The sequence below is a fragment of the Equus asinus genome, chromosome 7 (genome assembly GCF_041296235.1).
Source record: "Equus asinus isolate D_3611 breed Donkey chromosome 7, EquAss-T2T_v2, whole genome shotgun sequence".
In the NCBI taxonomy this organism is placed as follows: Eukaryota; Metazoa; Chordata; class Mammalia; order Perissodactyla; family Equidae; genus Equus; species Equus asinus.
In genome coordinates, this window is record NC_091796.1 from 64059907 (window position 1) to 64077139 (window position 17233).

At 39.1% G+C, this 17233-nt stretch overlaps 1 protein-coding gene across 2 annotated transcripts in view; it reads right to left on the reverse strand.

The window, feature by feature from the left end:
- The window catches only part of ERO1A (endoplasmic reticulum oxidoreductase 1 alpha), a 52413-nt gene that overhangs the window by 21061 nt on the left and 14119 nt on the right, over positions 1-17233 (reverse strand). For both annotated transcript variants that reach the window (XM_070513639.1, XM_044773595.2), the window contains exons 5-6: positions 1256-1332; positions 1096-1169 (exon numbers count right to left, since the gene is read on the reverse strand). In XM_070513639.1, coding sequence (XP_070369740.1) covers positions 1096-1169; positions 1256-1332 — 151 coding nt within the window. The remainder of the gene's footprint in view (positions 1-1095; positions 1170-1255; positions 1333-17233) is intronic.

Here is a 17233-nt window from a genome sequence, read left to right on the forward strand (position 1 = left end):
TTGATTTGATTTTGTTTAGCCAAGTAAAGGCTAACGCAATTCAGTTTCGAAAAAACACAGACACGAGAGAAAAGGGCAAACAGGAGGATCCATACACTTTGGCCAGAGTTCTAATGGGCTCTGGGCTCCCGGATGCTCAGGGCACCAGCTCTGCCTCAGCTTCAGAAGAAGCTGATACAACTGGTGGTTCATCATTGTCCTTCCCAAAGTAATGAGAATCATCACAAAGGAAAACATTTAACAATTCAATACCAATAAAAAAGAAGCAGGTTTTTGCAATCTCTGCATTTTAGCTATTTATGCAAAATGCCTATATATATCACAAAAATTATAGGTATCACTAGATACATAGTTTACCTTGAGATGAACTCAAGAGGTGAATTTTTTCCAGAAACTGACTTTTCTTTTTAAATTTTTTATTGTGGTAAAATATATATAACATAAAATTTACCATTTTAAACACATTTAAGTGTACAATTTAGTGGCAATAATTACATTCACAGTGTTGTGCAATCATCACCACAGTTTCCAAAATTTTCTCACCCCAAACAGAAACTCTATAACCATTAAGCAATAACTCCCCATCCTCCTCCCCCTCCAACCCATGGGAACCTCGCATCTACTTTCTGTCTCTACCAATTTGCCTATTCCAGTTATTTCATATAAATGCAATCGTACAATACTTGTCCTTTTGTGTCTGGCTTATTTCATTCAGCATAACATGTTCAAGGTTTATACATGTTGTAGCATGTGTCAGAACTGTATTTCTTTTTATAATTGAACGGTACAGCGTAGGATGTACAGACTACACTTTGCACGTTCATCCATCCATTCATGGACACTCTAGCTGTTTCCCTTTTGCTATTGTGAATAACAGTATTGTGAATGTGGGCATACGAATATCTGTTTCCCTGTATTCAATCTTTTTGGGTAAATACTTAGGAGGTGAACTGTTACATTATACGGTAATTCTATATTTAGCTTTCTGAGGAACTGCCAAACTGTTAGAAACTGAGTTTTAAAAAATTATTTTAAAAGAATTATTTTTTTCTTAGGCATGATTTTAAACAATGCATACTGTAAAAAATGCTATACCATCGGCTTCACAGAAGTTGTCTGAGGAATCGTCATGCTTGGTCCACTGAAGAACAGCCTTCTGTGTTTCCTCACTTCAAACAAAGAAAATAAAGAGTGGTTTGGTTTTTGTTTTTAACATTTCACATAAAATATTACTGGGGAAAAAAAAAAATCAAACCTCAGAGACTCATCCACAGCTCCAAGTCGTTCGGCTTGTTCACATTCTTCAATGAGACTATTGGCTTCTTCAGAATACTAAAATGAAAAGGGGAATCGATAGAAGACAACTTGCCGCATTTTTTAAATTTTTAAAAAGAATTTGAAAGGTATCTGAGGTTCTTTTAATACCTGGCACCATCTCTTTGGCTTCAAAACTTAAAAAAAAATAAGCCTTCACATTCCTCTTGAAGCTAAAAAGTAAGTAAAAAGCATCACCCCGTTTTTGTTAGAGGACACGTTTACTATTATGCTCACAAAATAAAGAACCGATTACGGTTCTGATAACTCATTACCAAAAAGTTCACTAAGAAAATCTTCTAGGTATAAGGAAGCCACTAGGCAAGGAGTCATGAGGCAATGTCCACTTTTCGACTGACCTAATTAAGAGCATCAGTTTTCTCTTCCATAAAATAAGTGGTTAGACTAGATCACCTGTGTCTAAGATCCATCTCAACTCTAAATGCCACGATTCTAAAAACGCCCTGGAGCCTACCAAGTCTCATAAAAAGTATTTCAATATCTTTAGTTGTTTAAAATCACTAAGTCACTTTATATATGTGTGTGTGTATATATATTCTGCTAGGCATGTATGTGGCACAGGGGAAGCAAGCATGGATCATAAGATTTCAAAACACACCAATCATCACCACCATACATCTGAAAGACAACCTTGGAAGCAGGAAGCCACAAATTGAATCACTCAACAAATATTTATTGAGCACCTATTAATGACCCTACAAATGACTGTCTAGACTACGGCAACTTTGTGGATAAAAAAGAACACTAAAATAACTGAAATGATATAATTTTTTGAAATATTTATTTACTGAATAACAACTTTGTTTCATTATACTGGTTAACCTATAAGACAGCTCAATTCAAAAACTATCTTCAGGGGCTGGCCCGGTGGCGTAGTGGTTAAGTTCGCACATTCCACTTCGGCAGCCGGGGGTTCGCCGGTTCGGATCCCGGGTATGGACATGGCACCGCTGGGCAAGCCATGCTGTGGTGGGCATCCCACATATAAAGTAGAGGAAGATGGGCACGGATGTTAGCTCAGGGCCACTCTTCCTCAGCAAAAAAAAAGAGGAGGAATGGCAGTAGTTAGCTCAGGGCTAATCTTCCTCAAAAAAAAAAAAACTATTTTCAAAAATAAAATTCTTGGGGCTGGCTCTGTAGCCGAGTGGTTAACTTCGCGTGCTCCGCTGCGGCGGCCCAGGGTTCGGATCCTGGCACGGACATGGCACCGCTCATCAGGCCATGTTGAGGTGGCGTCCCACATCCCACAACTAGAAGGACGTGCAGCTAAGATATACAACTGTGTACGGGGGGGGGTTGGGGGAGATAAAGCAGAAAAAAAAAAAGATTGGCAACAGTTGTTAGCCCAGGTGCCAATCTTTAAAAAAAATTTAAAAAATTAAAAATAAAATTCTTTTTTTTTTAATTGCTTTTTCTCCCCAAAGCCCCCTGGTACATAGTTGTATATTTTAGTTGTGGGTCCTTCTAGTTGTGGCATGTGGGCCACTGCCTCAACATGGCCTGATGAGCAGTGCCATGTCCGTGCCCAGGATCCAAACCAGCAAAACCCTGCACTGCCGAAGGGGAGCATGCGAACTTAATCATCCAGCCACAGGGCCGGCCCCAAAATTCTTTTATACATAATTAAGTATTAAGGGGTAAAGTGATACGATAAGTCAACCTACTCACAAATGGATCAGAAAGTAATAAGAATATGAATATAAGAAAAAGCATGCTAAAACAAATAAAGCAAAATATTAAAAATTAGTGAAACTGTATAAAGAGTATACAAAATGTCTTTATACTAATTTTGCAAGTTTTCTATAAGTTGGAAATTATTTCAAAATAAAAAATCAAAAAATGAACAAAATTTGTTCAAAAAATTACATATACCTATGTATATTAATACACCTATGTATATTAAAACAAAAACTTAAGAACTTCCTTATTATAATTACCTGCATATTGAAACATAAGTTAAACAAGACAACTATTCTTAATTCCTATTTAATAACTTGATCAGCTTCATAAGTCACATCTGTCTCAATACTGTGTCATTGGTATTTTTCTGAAAAGAATATTTTTTCAATTTTATTATTTTTGATTTTTCATAAAACTGTCCATAATCTTCTTCAAACTTAATTTTTATGGTTTATCAACTTGAAATCATCAATACTTTCAATCGACTCTTCCCTGAAGACATAATTTTTAATTGAGAAAATATCCTCTCTATATATGTGAAAATATTTTAGCCCAGATATTTTCACAAATCCTATTCTTTTGACTCCAAAGTATATTTCTTCAATAAATATTGTAAGACAAATTTCATCAAATAAGTTCTCTATTTTTTTATTATTTTAAATGTTTTGCCAAATATAGATGCTACAAATTGTAAGCCTTCTTAATCTCATTCAATTTCAGTCAGAATATAAATTAATCCAATAAAAACAAGAGTTTCATCAAGAGGAGAGTCTTCTCACAAGTGAAGATGCGCCAAAACACAATTCTACAATTTCAGAATGAAATCTAGCACACCATTTGAACCTTCCTCACTTAATTGGTTCAATTCCTCGCAGATTTTGTGGGAATAAACTTCAAGGTCTTTGTTTATAAGCTTTGTTATAATAATCGCAATTTGCTAAACCTTCAAAAGCTGAAATTTGTTTTTTTCTTTAAGCATTCTATTCATTGATACTTTGAATAATGGTTTTCTACTGATTTTAAACAAATTGCAATCAACACTTAGAGGACTCATTTATTAAAAACTGATCAATACCACTGAAGAACGCAGGTTGTTTTACAAAACAGTTCTTCAAAGGCTCAAACATTTATAAAATCTGACTGCAGATGGACAGCAAAGTACTCCTGCCGTGCCAAAGGAGCATTTTTTTCAGAATTACCTTCATCTCAAAAATTTTATGATCACTACTTAGTGTACATATAAATATAAAAACCTATATATTTTGACAATTACCACTTCTATCTTAACTGGTAAAATATCATAGCGTGTTTTGACACAAATATGAATTACGTGTATATCTTAACCAACTACAAATTCATTTCTGCCCCACAGATTTGATTCAGTAAAGACACTGTTTTTACCAGGACACTGTTTTCATCAAAATTTGTATGTGTATATGTAAGGTGGAGGATGGAAACAAGACTTTTAATGGTGAATACGATGCAGTCTACACAGAAGCCAAAATATGATGTACAGCTGAAATTTACATAATGCTATAAACCAATGTGACATCAATAAAAAAAAAATTGTGTGTATTATCACCACAAAATAAATATTGTCTTCAATTTTGAACTTTAAATAAATTTATATGAGCATTCACAATAGCGACAAATGTTTTACTTCAACAGAATGAACTTCCAAAAGTTTTACTTTGAGTCCATGAATTGAATGAAAAAAATAAAATAATTTTTGGAGTTAAATTATTTTCTATTTGAAACAGCTGATGATGGCATCATTTAACTATGTGCAAAGATCTGCTATTGGAGCCAACATATTAATAGCTATGACACTTCACTATTTGTATGTGAACAAGAAGACGTGGAATCAAAAATTAGTTTAGAATATATGATGGGAAAAGTGCAGAAAAGTAGTTGCCTCTGGGGGAAGGGGTAGGGACTGACTGGGACATGGTATGAAGGAACCCTGGGGTAACGGTAATGTTCTATATTGTAACCAGAGCCTCAGTTACACAGGTATACGTATTTAGCAGGTATCTGTATTTCAGCAAATGCTCATTTTTTTACAAAAAATACATACAATCAAATACAAAAAGGACTCTAGTTAATGACATACTTCTAGTTATATATATATATATCTAGTTAGTGATATATGTTTAGGGGGATGTGTACCAATGCTTGAAATTTACTTTGAAATGCATCCAAAAAATATGTTTTTAATGGATGGCTAGAAGGATGGACAGATGGACAGATATGTGGTAAAGTTTACAAAAATGTTAATGGTAGAATCTAGGTGATGGGTATAAGAATGTTCACAGGAAAATTCTTCAACTTTACTGTATGTATAAAAATTTTCACATTAAATATCAGGAAAATTTCATTTAGAACAGTGCTTTAGCCTAAATGAAAAATCACGTATCCCAGAAGGATATGTAAATGCACCCTCTGCAGCTGCGCATGTCCAGTTGCCATCTTTAGATACAGTGTTCTTAAAGCAGCCACTAACTTACAAAGCAGATGCTCAGGCTTTGTCAGCCTATCTGTGTGCTCTGGTTTTCACATGGTCAGTGATATGACTATGGCCCTTAGAGATGGTAAACAATGACCTTTTGTGCAAGTTACATATCATCATCAACTGTCGTAAGAAATGGAAATTCAATACTTTATTTTTCATTAAACATGCACGTCCTTTTTCCTTTCTTAGTTATTTCAGCCAAAAGGATTCATTGTAAAATTTTTAAAAATTACTAAACAGTAAAATAATCATGAGGTGTCAATTTACACTATACCAAAAAGGATAAAACCATTTCAGGAAGACTAGTCTCTCTACGCAGGATTCCTCACCCTCTATTCCCCACACATATTTCTCATAAGCCTGACCTATAATTTCCCAGGTTTCCCATTCACCAGTCAAATGGCAGCCTGGCAGCTTAGGATACATTCCAGGTATGACACAGGCCACAGCACAAGTGGCTGCCAACTCCAAGAGATGAGCAGGACAGCAGCATCAATGCTGTCCCCCTACTTCCCAGGACTACGAGGAGTTAGCTGTCCCTAGCTATTTGTGTCTGACTGCAATTACTTTACCAGGAGGCACCTAGTATATTTTCTTTGAAAGAGAGGTTTAGCTTATTTACATCTAGAAAAGGTCAGGAAAAAAAACAAATTATTATTATCATCTATGTGTTAAAGTGAGAACTGTTTAGTGTACATATACTTCAAAAATAAGAAAAGAGACAACAGAGGAAGCTAGAAATACAAAGTATTTGGTAACCAAATCCATCCTAACTTATTTTAATGTAACTGTTAATATTTTATTTAAAAAATTAAAAACTCAGGACAAATGATAAACTAGACAGGATGCCAGACAACAGGCATAAACCAGTTCTGTCCCAGGCAAACCCTGGCATATGGGTCCTCAATTTACTCTTGTTCTTCTATAAGGGCTTGGTTTTTACTCCAAGAGAGACAGGGCACATGGGAGGATTTTAAACAAAGAAGAGACACAATCTGACTTCTTTTTAAAAAAATCACTCTGGCTGCTGTCTTTAGAACAGATTGGAGAGAAGCAATGGTAGCAGTAGGCAGATCACTGAAGAGGCTACTGCAATAATCCAGGCAAAAAGTGATGATGGCTTGAAATACAGCAGTAGCAATAAAGATTGTAAGAGTCTGGGCTTATTTTAAAACGTTGTAAACACAAATTTAATTTGTCCCCCAAAACAGCCCTGAAACAATGACAACCCAGTAACAATTAGCACCTCTTGGGCCCAGATTATAATCTCTAAACACCATTTCCCACTAAAAGAACTAGGGCTCCTTTGGAAAATGATTAATTCCAAGACTAACACAAAAAAGCTACAAACTAGGCCTAGAACATATTTTCATAATAGAAAGTAAAAAGTCTACTCAGACTAGCAGGATCATCTCAAAGGCCAAGGTGCTAACTTGAAGGAGCTCCTAGTGGCCAAAGATGGAATAACTCAAGCATCAAAGGAAATAATGACTCAACAACTACAGTAGATTCCAATACACTAAATATGTCAAAACTCCTTAGTTCATACTACTACTTAAAAATAACTTACTGGGCACCTATGGAAGGTGCTGGGATACCAACTCATAATTATTCTGAAAACTGATGAACAAAGGAAAAGAATGAAGCATTTATCACATCTGTCCTGTATAAACCGCATTTCAGGGGATCCAATAGTTGACAACAAAAGTCTTTATAGAATAATAACAAATAGTTAAGTATAGAAAGAGAGACAGAACAACTATCTAAGATACTAGGAATAAAATAAAAATAGAGAAGACACACAAAAAAAGAAAAAAAAGAAAGGAGGACAGAATTAGAACATCAACATTTTCAAGCCCCTAATGAAATAATGCAACTAAGTAATAATCATTAAAGCCACTAAAATTTTCAGGTAGAAAGCTAGTGGAAAACTTTATAATGAATGTATAACGAACCTAACGTATCAATCTTAACATCATAAAAAAAGAGAAAGCCAGACATTGTGTCTTCTGATATGATTAGTAAGTGCACAGCAACTTCAATAAATATATATCAAAAAATGAATCTAATAAGCCTTAATATCTAACTACATGGACAGTCACATGCAAAAGAATAAAACTGACCCCTATCTTACACCATAAACAAAAATAAACTCAAAATGGATTAAAAACTTAAATTTAAGACCCGAAACCATAAAACACCAAAATTGGTCTTGGCAATGATTTTTTGGATATGACAACAAAAGTTGTTTATTTTTGTTTATGGAAGTTCCTCAAAAGATTAAAAATAGAACCATATGATCCAGGAATCCCCCTTCTGGGTATCTATCCAAAAGAAATGAAGAACAGATATCAAAGAGACAATTGCACCTCCATGTTGGCTGCAGCATTATTCACAACAGCCAAGATATGGATCAAGTTATGTGTCTGTCAATGGATGAATGGATAAAGAAGATGTGGCATGTATATATATACACACATACTGGATTATGATTAAGCCATGAGAAAGAAGGAAATCCTGCCATTTGCTCCAAGATGGATGGGCCTTGAGGCATTATGTTAACTGAAATAAGTCAGACAGAAAGACAAATGCTGCATGGTATCACTTAATCTAGAATCTGTGAAAAAAAAAAAAAAAGTGAAACACAGAGTAGAAAAGTGGTTGCCAGAGGCTGGGGGGATCGGGAAACGGGAGGGGTTGGGAAAGGGGACAGACTTTCAGCTGTAAGATGAATAAGGTCTGAGGATCTAATGTGTAACACAGTGACTACAGTTGATAACAGTGTACTGCACAACTGAAATTTGCTGGGAGTAGGACGTAAATGTCCTCACCAAAAAAAAAGATGTATATGTAAGATGATGGATGAGTTAATTAACTAGACGGCAGAAATCCTTTCACGAGGTAAACGTATATCAAATCACAATGTATGCTCTAAATGTCTTATAATTTTATTAGTCAATTATACATCAATAAAGCAGAAAATAAAAAAATTTTTCTGAAAAACGAATCTGAATCTGATTAAGCCTTAATATCTAACTACCAGTTTATACAAATTAAAGAGAGTAGAGAAATATGTTAAATGACATAACAGGGACAAAATCAACAAATATATAATGTGGGAAATTCTATAGGATAATGACTCATCTCCTTCAACACATAAGTGGCAAAGAAAGAAAAAAAAGGGAGGGGGAATGGACATGGATTAAATGAGACTTAAGAGTAGGAAATATACCAGTAGCACCAGAAAGTGAGGAAGTGCTAAAAAAAAAAAAAGAAGAAAAGGGGGATCCAAGATGGCGCCGTGAGTAGTCCTCTTTGTCTCTCCCCCTTCGAGTCTACAATTATTTGGACACTTATCGCTTAACAAAGGATATCCAGACAGCATCTCAGGATGTCTGAGAGACCAACGCGACTATACATAGGAAGGCGGACGGACTTTCCTCCGGGAGGATGTGGAAATAGGTGAAAACTCTCCGACCCCGACCGAACAGCCTAGTACCCGCAAGCGGCTTTCTTCCAACGGACGCCCCCAGAAGATCAACACACATCTAGGGCAGGAGCGAGCACACAACAGAGGAGCGACGGTGGAAACAGGTGACCAGAACCCTACCTAAACCCCCCGCAATTACTCCTAAACGCAGAGGGAAACTTTGGAGTTGCACACCTGGGCCCGTGGGGAGAGTCTCTCCCCGCCATTGGCGGGGAGATCCTGCCTGGTGTTCGCGGCGCCCGGAGGGTCCCACAGAGAGTCGCTGAGGGTACGGAGGTCTCCCGGCTGCCAATGCCGGCACGGTGGGGCTAGGGATTGCCAGAGATCTCTGAGCGGACTGGGGCTCGGTGAAGCTCCAAAGGCCGACTCCACGCCCCGGAGGGGAAGCTCTGGAGTTCCGCCCGGGCAGCAGACAAAACTCTCTGTCTGCCTTTAGCAGAGGGGCCACGCCCAGCATTCACGGCTCCGGGAAAGTCCCGGAGAGAAACCCAGAGGGCGGGGTGACCCCCAGCTGCCGTTGCCCGCCCCGTGGGACTAGGGATTGCCGGAGATCTCGGAGAGGACTGGGGCTGGGGGAAGTTCCAGAGGCCGGCTCCGCGCCCCGGAGGGGAAGCTCAAGAGTTCTGCCCGGGCAGCAGACAGAACTCTCTGTCTGCCTTTAGCAGAGGGGCCACACCCAGCATTCAACTCCGGGAAAGTCCCGGAGAGAATCCCAGACGGCGGGGCGACCTCCAGCTGCCATTGCCCGCCCTGTGGGGCTAGAGATTGCCAGAGATCTCGGAGAGGACTGGGGCTGGGGGAAGCTCCAGAGGCCCGCCCTGCGTCCCGGAGGGGAAGCTCCAGAGTTCTGCCCGGGCAACAGACAAAACTCTCTGTCTGCCTTTAGCGGAGGGGCCACTCCCAGCATTCAACTCCGGGAAAGTGCCGGAGAGAATCCCAGAGGGCGGGGCGACCCCCAGCTGCCAGTGCCCGATCCGTGGGACTAGGGATTGCCGGAGATCTCGGAGAGGACTGGGGCTGGGGGAAGCTCCAGAGGCCGGCTCTGCGCCCCGGAGGGGAAGCTCCAGAGTTCTGCCCAGGCAGCAGACAAAACTCTCTGTCTGCTATTAGCGGAGGGGCCACGCCCAGCATTCAACTCCAGGAAAGTCCCGGAGAGAATCCCAGAGGGCGAAGTGACCTCCAGCTGCCATTGCCCGCCCTGTGGGGCTAGGGATTGCCGGAGATCTTGGAGAGGACTGGGGCTGGGTGAAGCTCCAGAGGCCCGCTCCGCACCCCAGAGGGGAAGATCCAGAGTTCTGCCCGGGCAGCAGACAAAACTCTCTGTCTGCTATTAGCGGAGGGGCCATGCCCAGCATCCACAATACTGGGAGGGTCCCGGAGAGGAGAATATTAGGCAGGGTAGCAGCTGACCAGCTACCACTGAAATCAGGATCTCCGGCTATCCCCCCAAGACAGGGCAAAGGGCTCCCCGAGTTCCTGGGGAACAGGACTGGGGCTGGGTGGAGTTCCAGCGACCCGGCTCTGTAGCCTAGGGGGAAACCCTACAGGGTCACAGCAGCCTCAGGGAAAGCCTCTGCACAGCACCAGTAGAAAGCACCCAGCCGGCAGCCACAAGGCTGGAAGACCCCGGGACAAAAGTAGGATAGCTAGGTGAACTAACCACAGACTGTAGAAGATGCCAATAGCTCTCCTGCGACCCATAGTGGACAAGTGAGATTTTGTGGGTGCCGACAGCAACGGAGCGACAAATATAAGTGATCCCACCCCTGGCCGCTGGAAAAGCCCATAACACCGTTGCAGACCCCAAGGAGGGAGCACATCTAGGTGGGCTGCAACAGTAGGCAGCAGCAGCCTGAAGCCCCTCTGTGATGGCCCCCACGGCAGAGGAGGGAATCCAAAGGACCACTGGGACTACGAGGAGGGGCCCAGGCCCAGTTAGCAACTGCGGACAGGGTTCCTGGTTGGTGCAGTATAAAGAGCTGCTCCCCCACCGCAGCAGCTGAAACAAGTGAAAGGAGCAACTAAACTCTATCTCCATGCGGAGGCACAAATCAACAACATCAAGCAATATGAAAAAATACATTAAATCTCCAGAACAGAAAGAAAATAACAAATACACAGAAAACAATCCCAAAGAAAATGAGATATATAACCTAAATGATGATGACTTCAAAACAGCCATCATTAAAATTCTCAATGAGTTAAGAGAGAATTCTGACCGACAACTCAACGAGTTCAGGAGCTATGTCACAAAAGAGTTTGATACGATAAAGAAGAACCAAACAGAAATATTGGAAATGAAGAACACAATAGAGGAGATTAAGAAAAATCTAGATGCTCTGAACAGTAGGGCCGATAATATGGAGGAAAGAATTAGCAATTTGGAAGATGGCAATATAGAATTGCTGCAGGCAGGGGAGGAGAGAGAAGCAAGACTAAAAAGAAATGAAGAAACTCTCCGAGAATTATCAGACACAATTAGGAGATGCAACGTAAGGATTATAGGTATACCAGAGGGAGAAGAGAAGGAGAAAGGGGCAGAAAGCCTATTCAAAGAAATAATGGCTGAGAACTTCCCAAATCTGGTGAGAGAGATGGATCTTCAGGTGACAGAAGCCAATAGATCTCCAAACTTTATCAATGCAAGAAGACCAACTCCACGGCATATAGTAGTGAAGCTAGCAAAAGTCAACGACAAGGAGAAAATATTAAGGACAGCCAGGCAAAAGAAACTAACCTACAAAGGAACCCCCATCAGGCTATCAGCAGATTTCTCAGCAGAAACTTTACAGGCTGGAAGAGAGTGGAATGATATATTCAAAAATCTGAAGGACAAAAATCTACAGCCGAGAATTCTCTAACCAGCGAAAATATCCTTCAAATACGATGGAGAAATAAAAACTTTCCCAGATAAACAAAAATTAAGGGAGTTCATTGCCACAAAACCTCCTCTTCAGGAAATCCTCAGGAAAACCCTCATTCCTGAAAAATCCAAAGAACGAAAGGGGCTACAAAACCAAGAGCAGAGGAGATAAGTGGAAGGACAACAACAGAGAGTAGCAGCTCGTCATCAGAACAGATTAAACCATGGGACGAGAAACAAAGGAAATTGAAGAAAACCTGAAAACAAGACACAAAATGGTAGTGGTAGGCCCCCACATCTCAATAATCACTCTCAATGTAAATGGATTGAACTCCCCAATCAAAAGACTTCAAAACAGCCATCATTAAAACACTTGTTCTTTGATCCATCCAGGATGGATCAAAGAACAAGATCCAACAATATGCTGCCTCCAGGAAACACACCTCAGCCCCAAAGACAAACACAGACTCAGAGTGAAGGGATGGAGAACAATACTCCAAGCTAATAATGAACAAAAGAAAGCAGATGTCGCTATACTAATATCAGACAAGGTAGATTTCAAAGCAAAACAGATAAAGAAAGACAAAGAGGGACAGTATATAATGATAAAAGGGACTCTCCACCAAGAAGACATAACACTTATAAATATATATGCACCCAACACAGGAGCACCAAAATTTGTAAAGCAACTCTTAATAGAACTAAAAGAAGACATCAACAACAATACAATAATAGTAGGGGACCTCAACACACCATTAACACCAATGGACAGAACATCCAGACAGAAAATCAACAAGGAAATAATAGAATTAAATGAAAAATTAGACCAGATGGACTTAATAGATATATATAGAACACTTCATCCAAAAACAGCAGGTTACACATTCTTCTCAAGTGCACATGGAACATTCTCAAGGATTGACCATATTTTGGGAAACAAAGCAAACATCGATAAATACAAGAGAGTTGAAATAATATCAAGCATCTTTTCTGATCATAATGCTATTAAACTAGAAATCAACTACAAGAAAAAAGCAGAGAAAGGTGCAAAAATGTGGAGACTAAACAACACGCTTCTGAACAAACAATGGATCATTGAAGAAATTAAAGAAGAAATCAAATTTTATCTGGAGACAAATGAAAATGAGAACACGACATACCAAATCATTTGGGATGCAGCAAAAGCAGTCCTGAGGGAAATTCATCGCAATTCAGGCTCACCTCACTAAACAAGAAAAAGCTCACATAAGCAACCTCAAACGACACCTAACAGAAGTAGAAAAAGAAGAACAAACAAAGCCCAGAGTCAGTAGGAGGGAAACAATAAAAATAAGAGCAGAAATAAACAATATTGAAACAAAAAAGACAATAGAAAGGATCAATGAAACAAAGAGTTGGTTCTTCGAAAGAATTAACAAAATTGACAAACCCTTAGCCAGACTCACCAAGAAAAGAAGAGAGAAATCTCAAATTAATAAAATTAGGAATGAGAGAGGAGAAATCACAACAGATACCAATGAAATACAAGAGATCATAAGAGAATACTATGAAAAACTATATGCCAACAAATTGAACAACCTGGAAGAAATGGACAAATTCCTAGACTCCTACAATCTCCCCAAACTGAATCAGGAAGAAATGGAGAATCTGAATAGGCCAATCACAAGTAAGGAAATAGAAACGGTAATCAAAAACCTCCCCAAAAATAAGAGTCCGGGACCAGACGGCTTCTCTGGAGAATTCTAACAAACATTCAAAGAAGACTTAATACCTATTCTTCTCAAACTCTTCCAGAAAATTGAGAAAGATGGAGTACTCCCTAACACATTCTATGAAGCCAACATCACTCTGATCCCCAAACCTGACAAGGACAATACAAAGAAGGAGAACTACAGGCCGATATCACTGATGAACATAGATGCAAAAATCCTCAACAAAATTTTGGCAAACCAAATACAGCAATACATCAAAAAGATTATACACCATGATCAAGTGGGATTTATACCAGGGACACAGGGATGGTTCAACATGCGCAAGTCCATCAACGTATACACTACATCAACAAAATGAAAAACAAAAACCACATGATCATCTCAATAGATGCAGAGAAAGCATTCGACAAGATCCAACACCCATTTATGATAAAAACCCTCAATAAAATGGGTATAGAAGGAAAGTACCTCAACATAATAAAGGTCATATATGACAGACCCACAGCCAACATCATACTCAATGGACAAAAACTGAAAGCCTTCCCTCTGAGGACAGGAACAAGACAAGGGTGCCCACTTTCACCACTCCTATTCAACATAGTACTGGAGGTGCTGGCCAGAGCAATTCGGCATGAAAAAGAAATAAAAGGAATCCAAATAGGTAACGAAGAAGTAAAACTCTCGCTGTTTGCAGACGACATGATCTTATACATAGAAAACCCCAAAGAATCCATAGAAAAACTATTAGAAATAATCAACAACTACAGCAAAGTAGCAGGGTATAAAATTAACGTGCATAAATCAGTAGCATTTCTATACACTAACAATGAACTAACAGAAAAAGAACTCAAGAACTCAATCCCATTCACAATCGCAACGAAAAGAATAAAATACCTTGGGATAAACTTAACCAAGGAAGTGAAGGATCTATACAATGAAAACTACAAGACTTTCTTGAAAGAAATTGACGACGACATAAAGAGATGGAAAGACATTCCATGCACATGGATTGGAAGAATAAACATAGTTAAAATGTCCATACTACCTAAAGCAATCTACAGATTCAATGCTATCCCAATCAGAATCCCAAGAACATTCTTCACAGAAATTGAACAAACAATCCTAAAATTCATATGGGGCAACAAAAGACCGCGAATTGCTAAAGCAATCCTGAGCAAGAAAAACAAAGCCAGTGGAATCACAATCCCCGATTTCAAAACATACCCCAAAGCTACAGTGATCAAAACAGCATGGTACTGGTACAAAAACAGGTCCACAGATCAATGGAACAGAATTGAAAGCCCAGAGATAAAACCACACATCTATGGACAGCTAATCTTCGACAAAGGATCAGAGGGCCTACAATGGAGAAAAGAAAGTCTCTTCAACAAATGGTGCTGGGAAAACTGGACAGCCACATGCAAAAGATTGAAAATTGACCATTCTTTTTCACCACACACCAAAATAAACTCAAAATGGATCAAAGACCTAAAGATTAGGCCTGAGACAATAAGTCTTTTGGAAGAGAATATAGGCAGTACACTCTTTGACATCAGTTTCAAAAGAATCTTTTCAGACACTGTAACTCCTCAGTTAAGGGAAACAATAGAAAGAATAAACAAATGGGACTTCATCAGACTAAAGAGCTTCTTCAAGGCAAGGCAAACAGGATTGAAACAAAAAAACAGCTCACTAATTGGGAAAAAATATTTACAAGCCACTTATCCGACAAAGGGTTAATCTCCATAACACACAAAGAATTCACACTGCTTAACAACAAAAAAACAAACAACCCGATCAAAAAATGGGCAGAGGACATGAACAGACATTTCTCAAAAGAAGATATGAATATGGCCAATAGACACATGAAAAGATGTTCATCATCGCTAATCATCAGGGCAATGCAAATCAAAACTACACTAAGATATCACCTTACACCCGTTAGATTGGCAAAAACATCCAAAACCAAGAGCGACAAATGTTGGAGAGGTTGTGGAGAAAAAGGAACCCTCATACACTGTTGGTGGGAATGCAAACTGGTACAGCCACTATGGAAAACAGTATGGAGATTCCTCAAAAAGTTAAAAATAGAAATACCCTATGATCCAGCCATCCCATTACTGGGTATCTATCCTAAGAACCTGAAATCAGAAATCTCAAGAGTCCATTGCACCCCTATGTTCATCGCAGCATTATTTACAATAGCCAAGACGTGGAACCAACCTACATGCCCAGAAACTGATGATTGGATAAAGAAGATGTGGTATATATACACAATGGGATACTACTCAGCCATAAAAAAAGACAAAATTGGCCCATTCACAACAACGTGGATGGACCTCGAGGGTATTATGTTAAGCGAAATAAGCCAGTCAGAGAAAGACGAACTCTATATGACTCCACTCATAGGTGGAAGTTAGTATATTGATAAGGAGATCTGATCGGTGGTTACCTGGGAAAAGGGGGCGTGGGGGGAGGGCACAAAGGGGGAAGTGGTGTACCCATAACATGACTAACAAAAATGTACAACTGAAATCTCACAAAGTTGTAATCTATCATAACATTAATTAAAAAAAAAAAAAGAAGAAAAAGAAAAAAACACAATGATGGTGGTATGTCAAAGGAACACAGGAGCCAACCAAAAAAGCTCCCAATGGCCAAAAGTGGAACAATTTGAGCAATAAATAAAGTCCTACTAAATAATAATCCAAAGTATAAGACAAATACCCATGATATAAATAAACAGTTGAATAAATAAGTAAATGGAGGGAGAAGATACAAATCTCCCACACTGAAGAATTTATATCCTCAAAAAGATGAAGCACTCCTTAAGCATGAGCTGAGCAAAGTGACTTCCAAAGAATACCATAAGGAAGGAGCAAAAAAAAGTAAATCTACAGTGGAGACACCTGACAAGAACTCCCTCAGCTAGGTGATCAAGGTCAACATGAACAGTGGAAGTCATGTCGATAGCACGAACCCTTGATATGATGTGATGGAAACGGCACTCTACCTCTGTGGTCTTCCTCCCAAAAACACATAACCCCAGGCTCATCATGAGAAAAACATCAAAATCCCAATTGAGGGACGTTCTACAAAATATCTGACTAGTACTCCTTAAAAACACCTTATTGTGAACAAAGAAAGTTTGAGAAACCGTCACAGCCAAGAGGACCCTAAGGAGATGTGACTGCTAAATGTAACGTGTATCCTGGATGGGATCCTGGAACACAAAAAGGACATCAGGTAGAAAACTAAGGAAATCTTAATAAGGTATGGACTTTAGTTAGTGATAATGTATCAATATTGGTTCATTAATTGTAACAAAAGTACCATACTAATATGTTAATTATAAAAGAAACTGGGGGGGGAGTATAAGAAAACTCTGTTCTATCTTCACAATTTTTCTGTAAATCTAAAAATATCATAAAATTAAAAACATATCAAAGAACAGAGAGAGAAAGAGACAGAAGAGACACATGAACCAAATGCAATGTGTGGAGTATGTTTGAATTCTGTTTCAGACAACTATTATGGCACTTAGGAAACAAGGAGACATCTGAACCCTGATTGAGATTATTTTTTTAAATGTCTTTTTGTCTTAGAGATGTATATGAAGTATTTAAACAAAATGATTTATC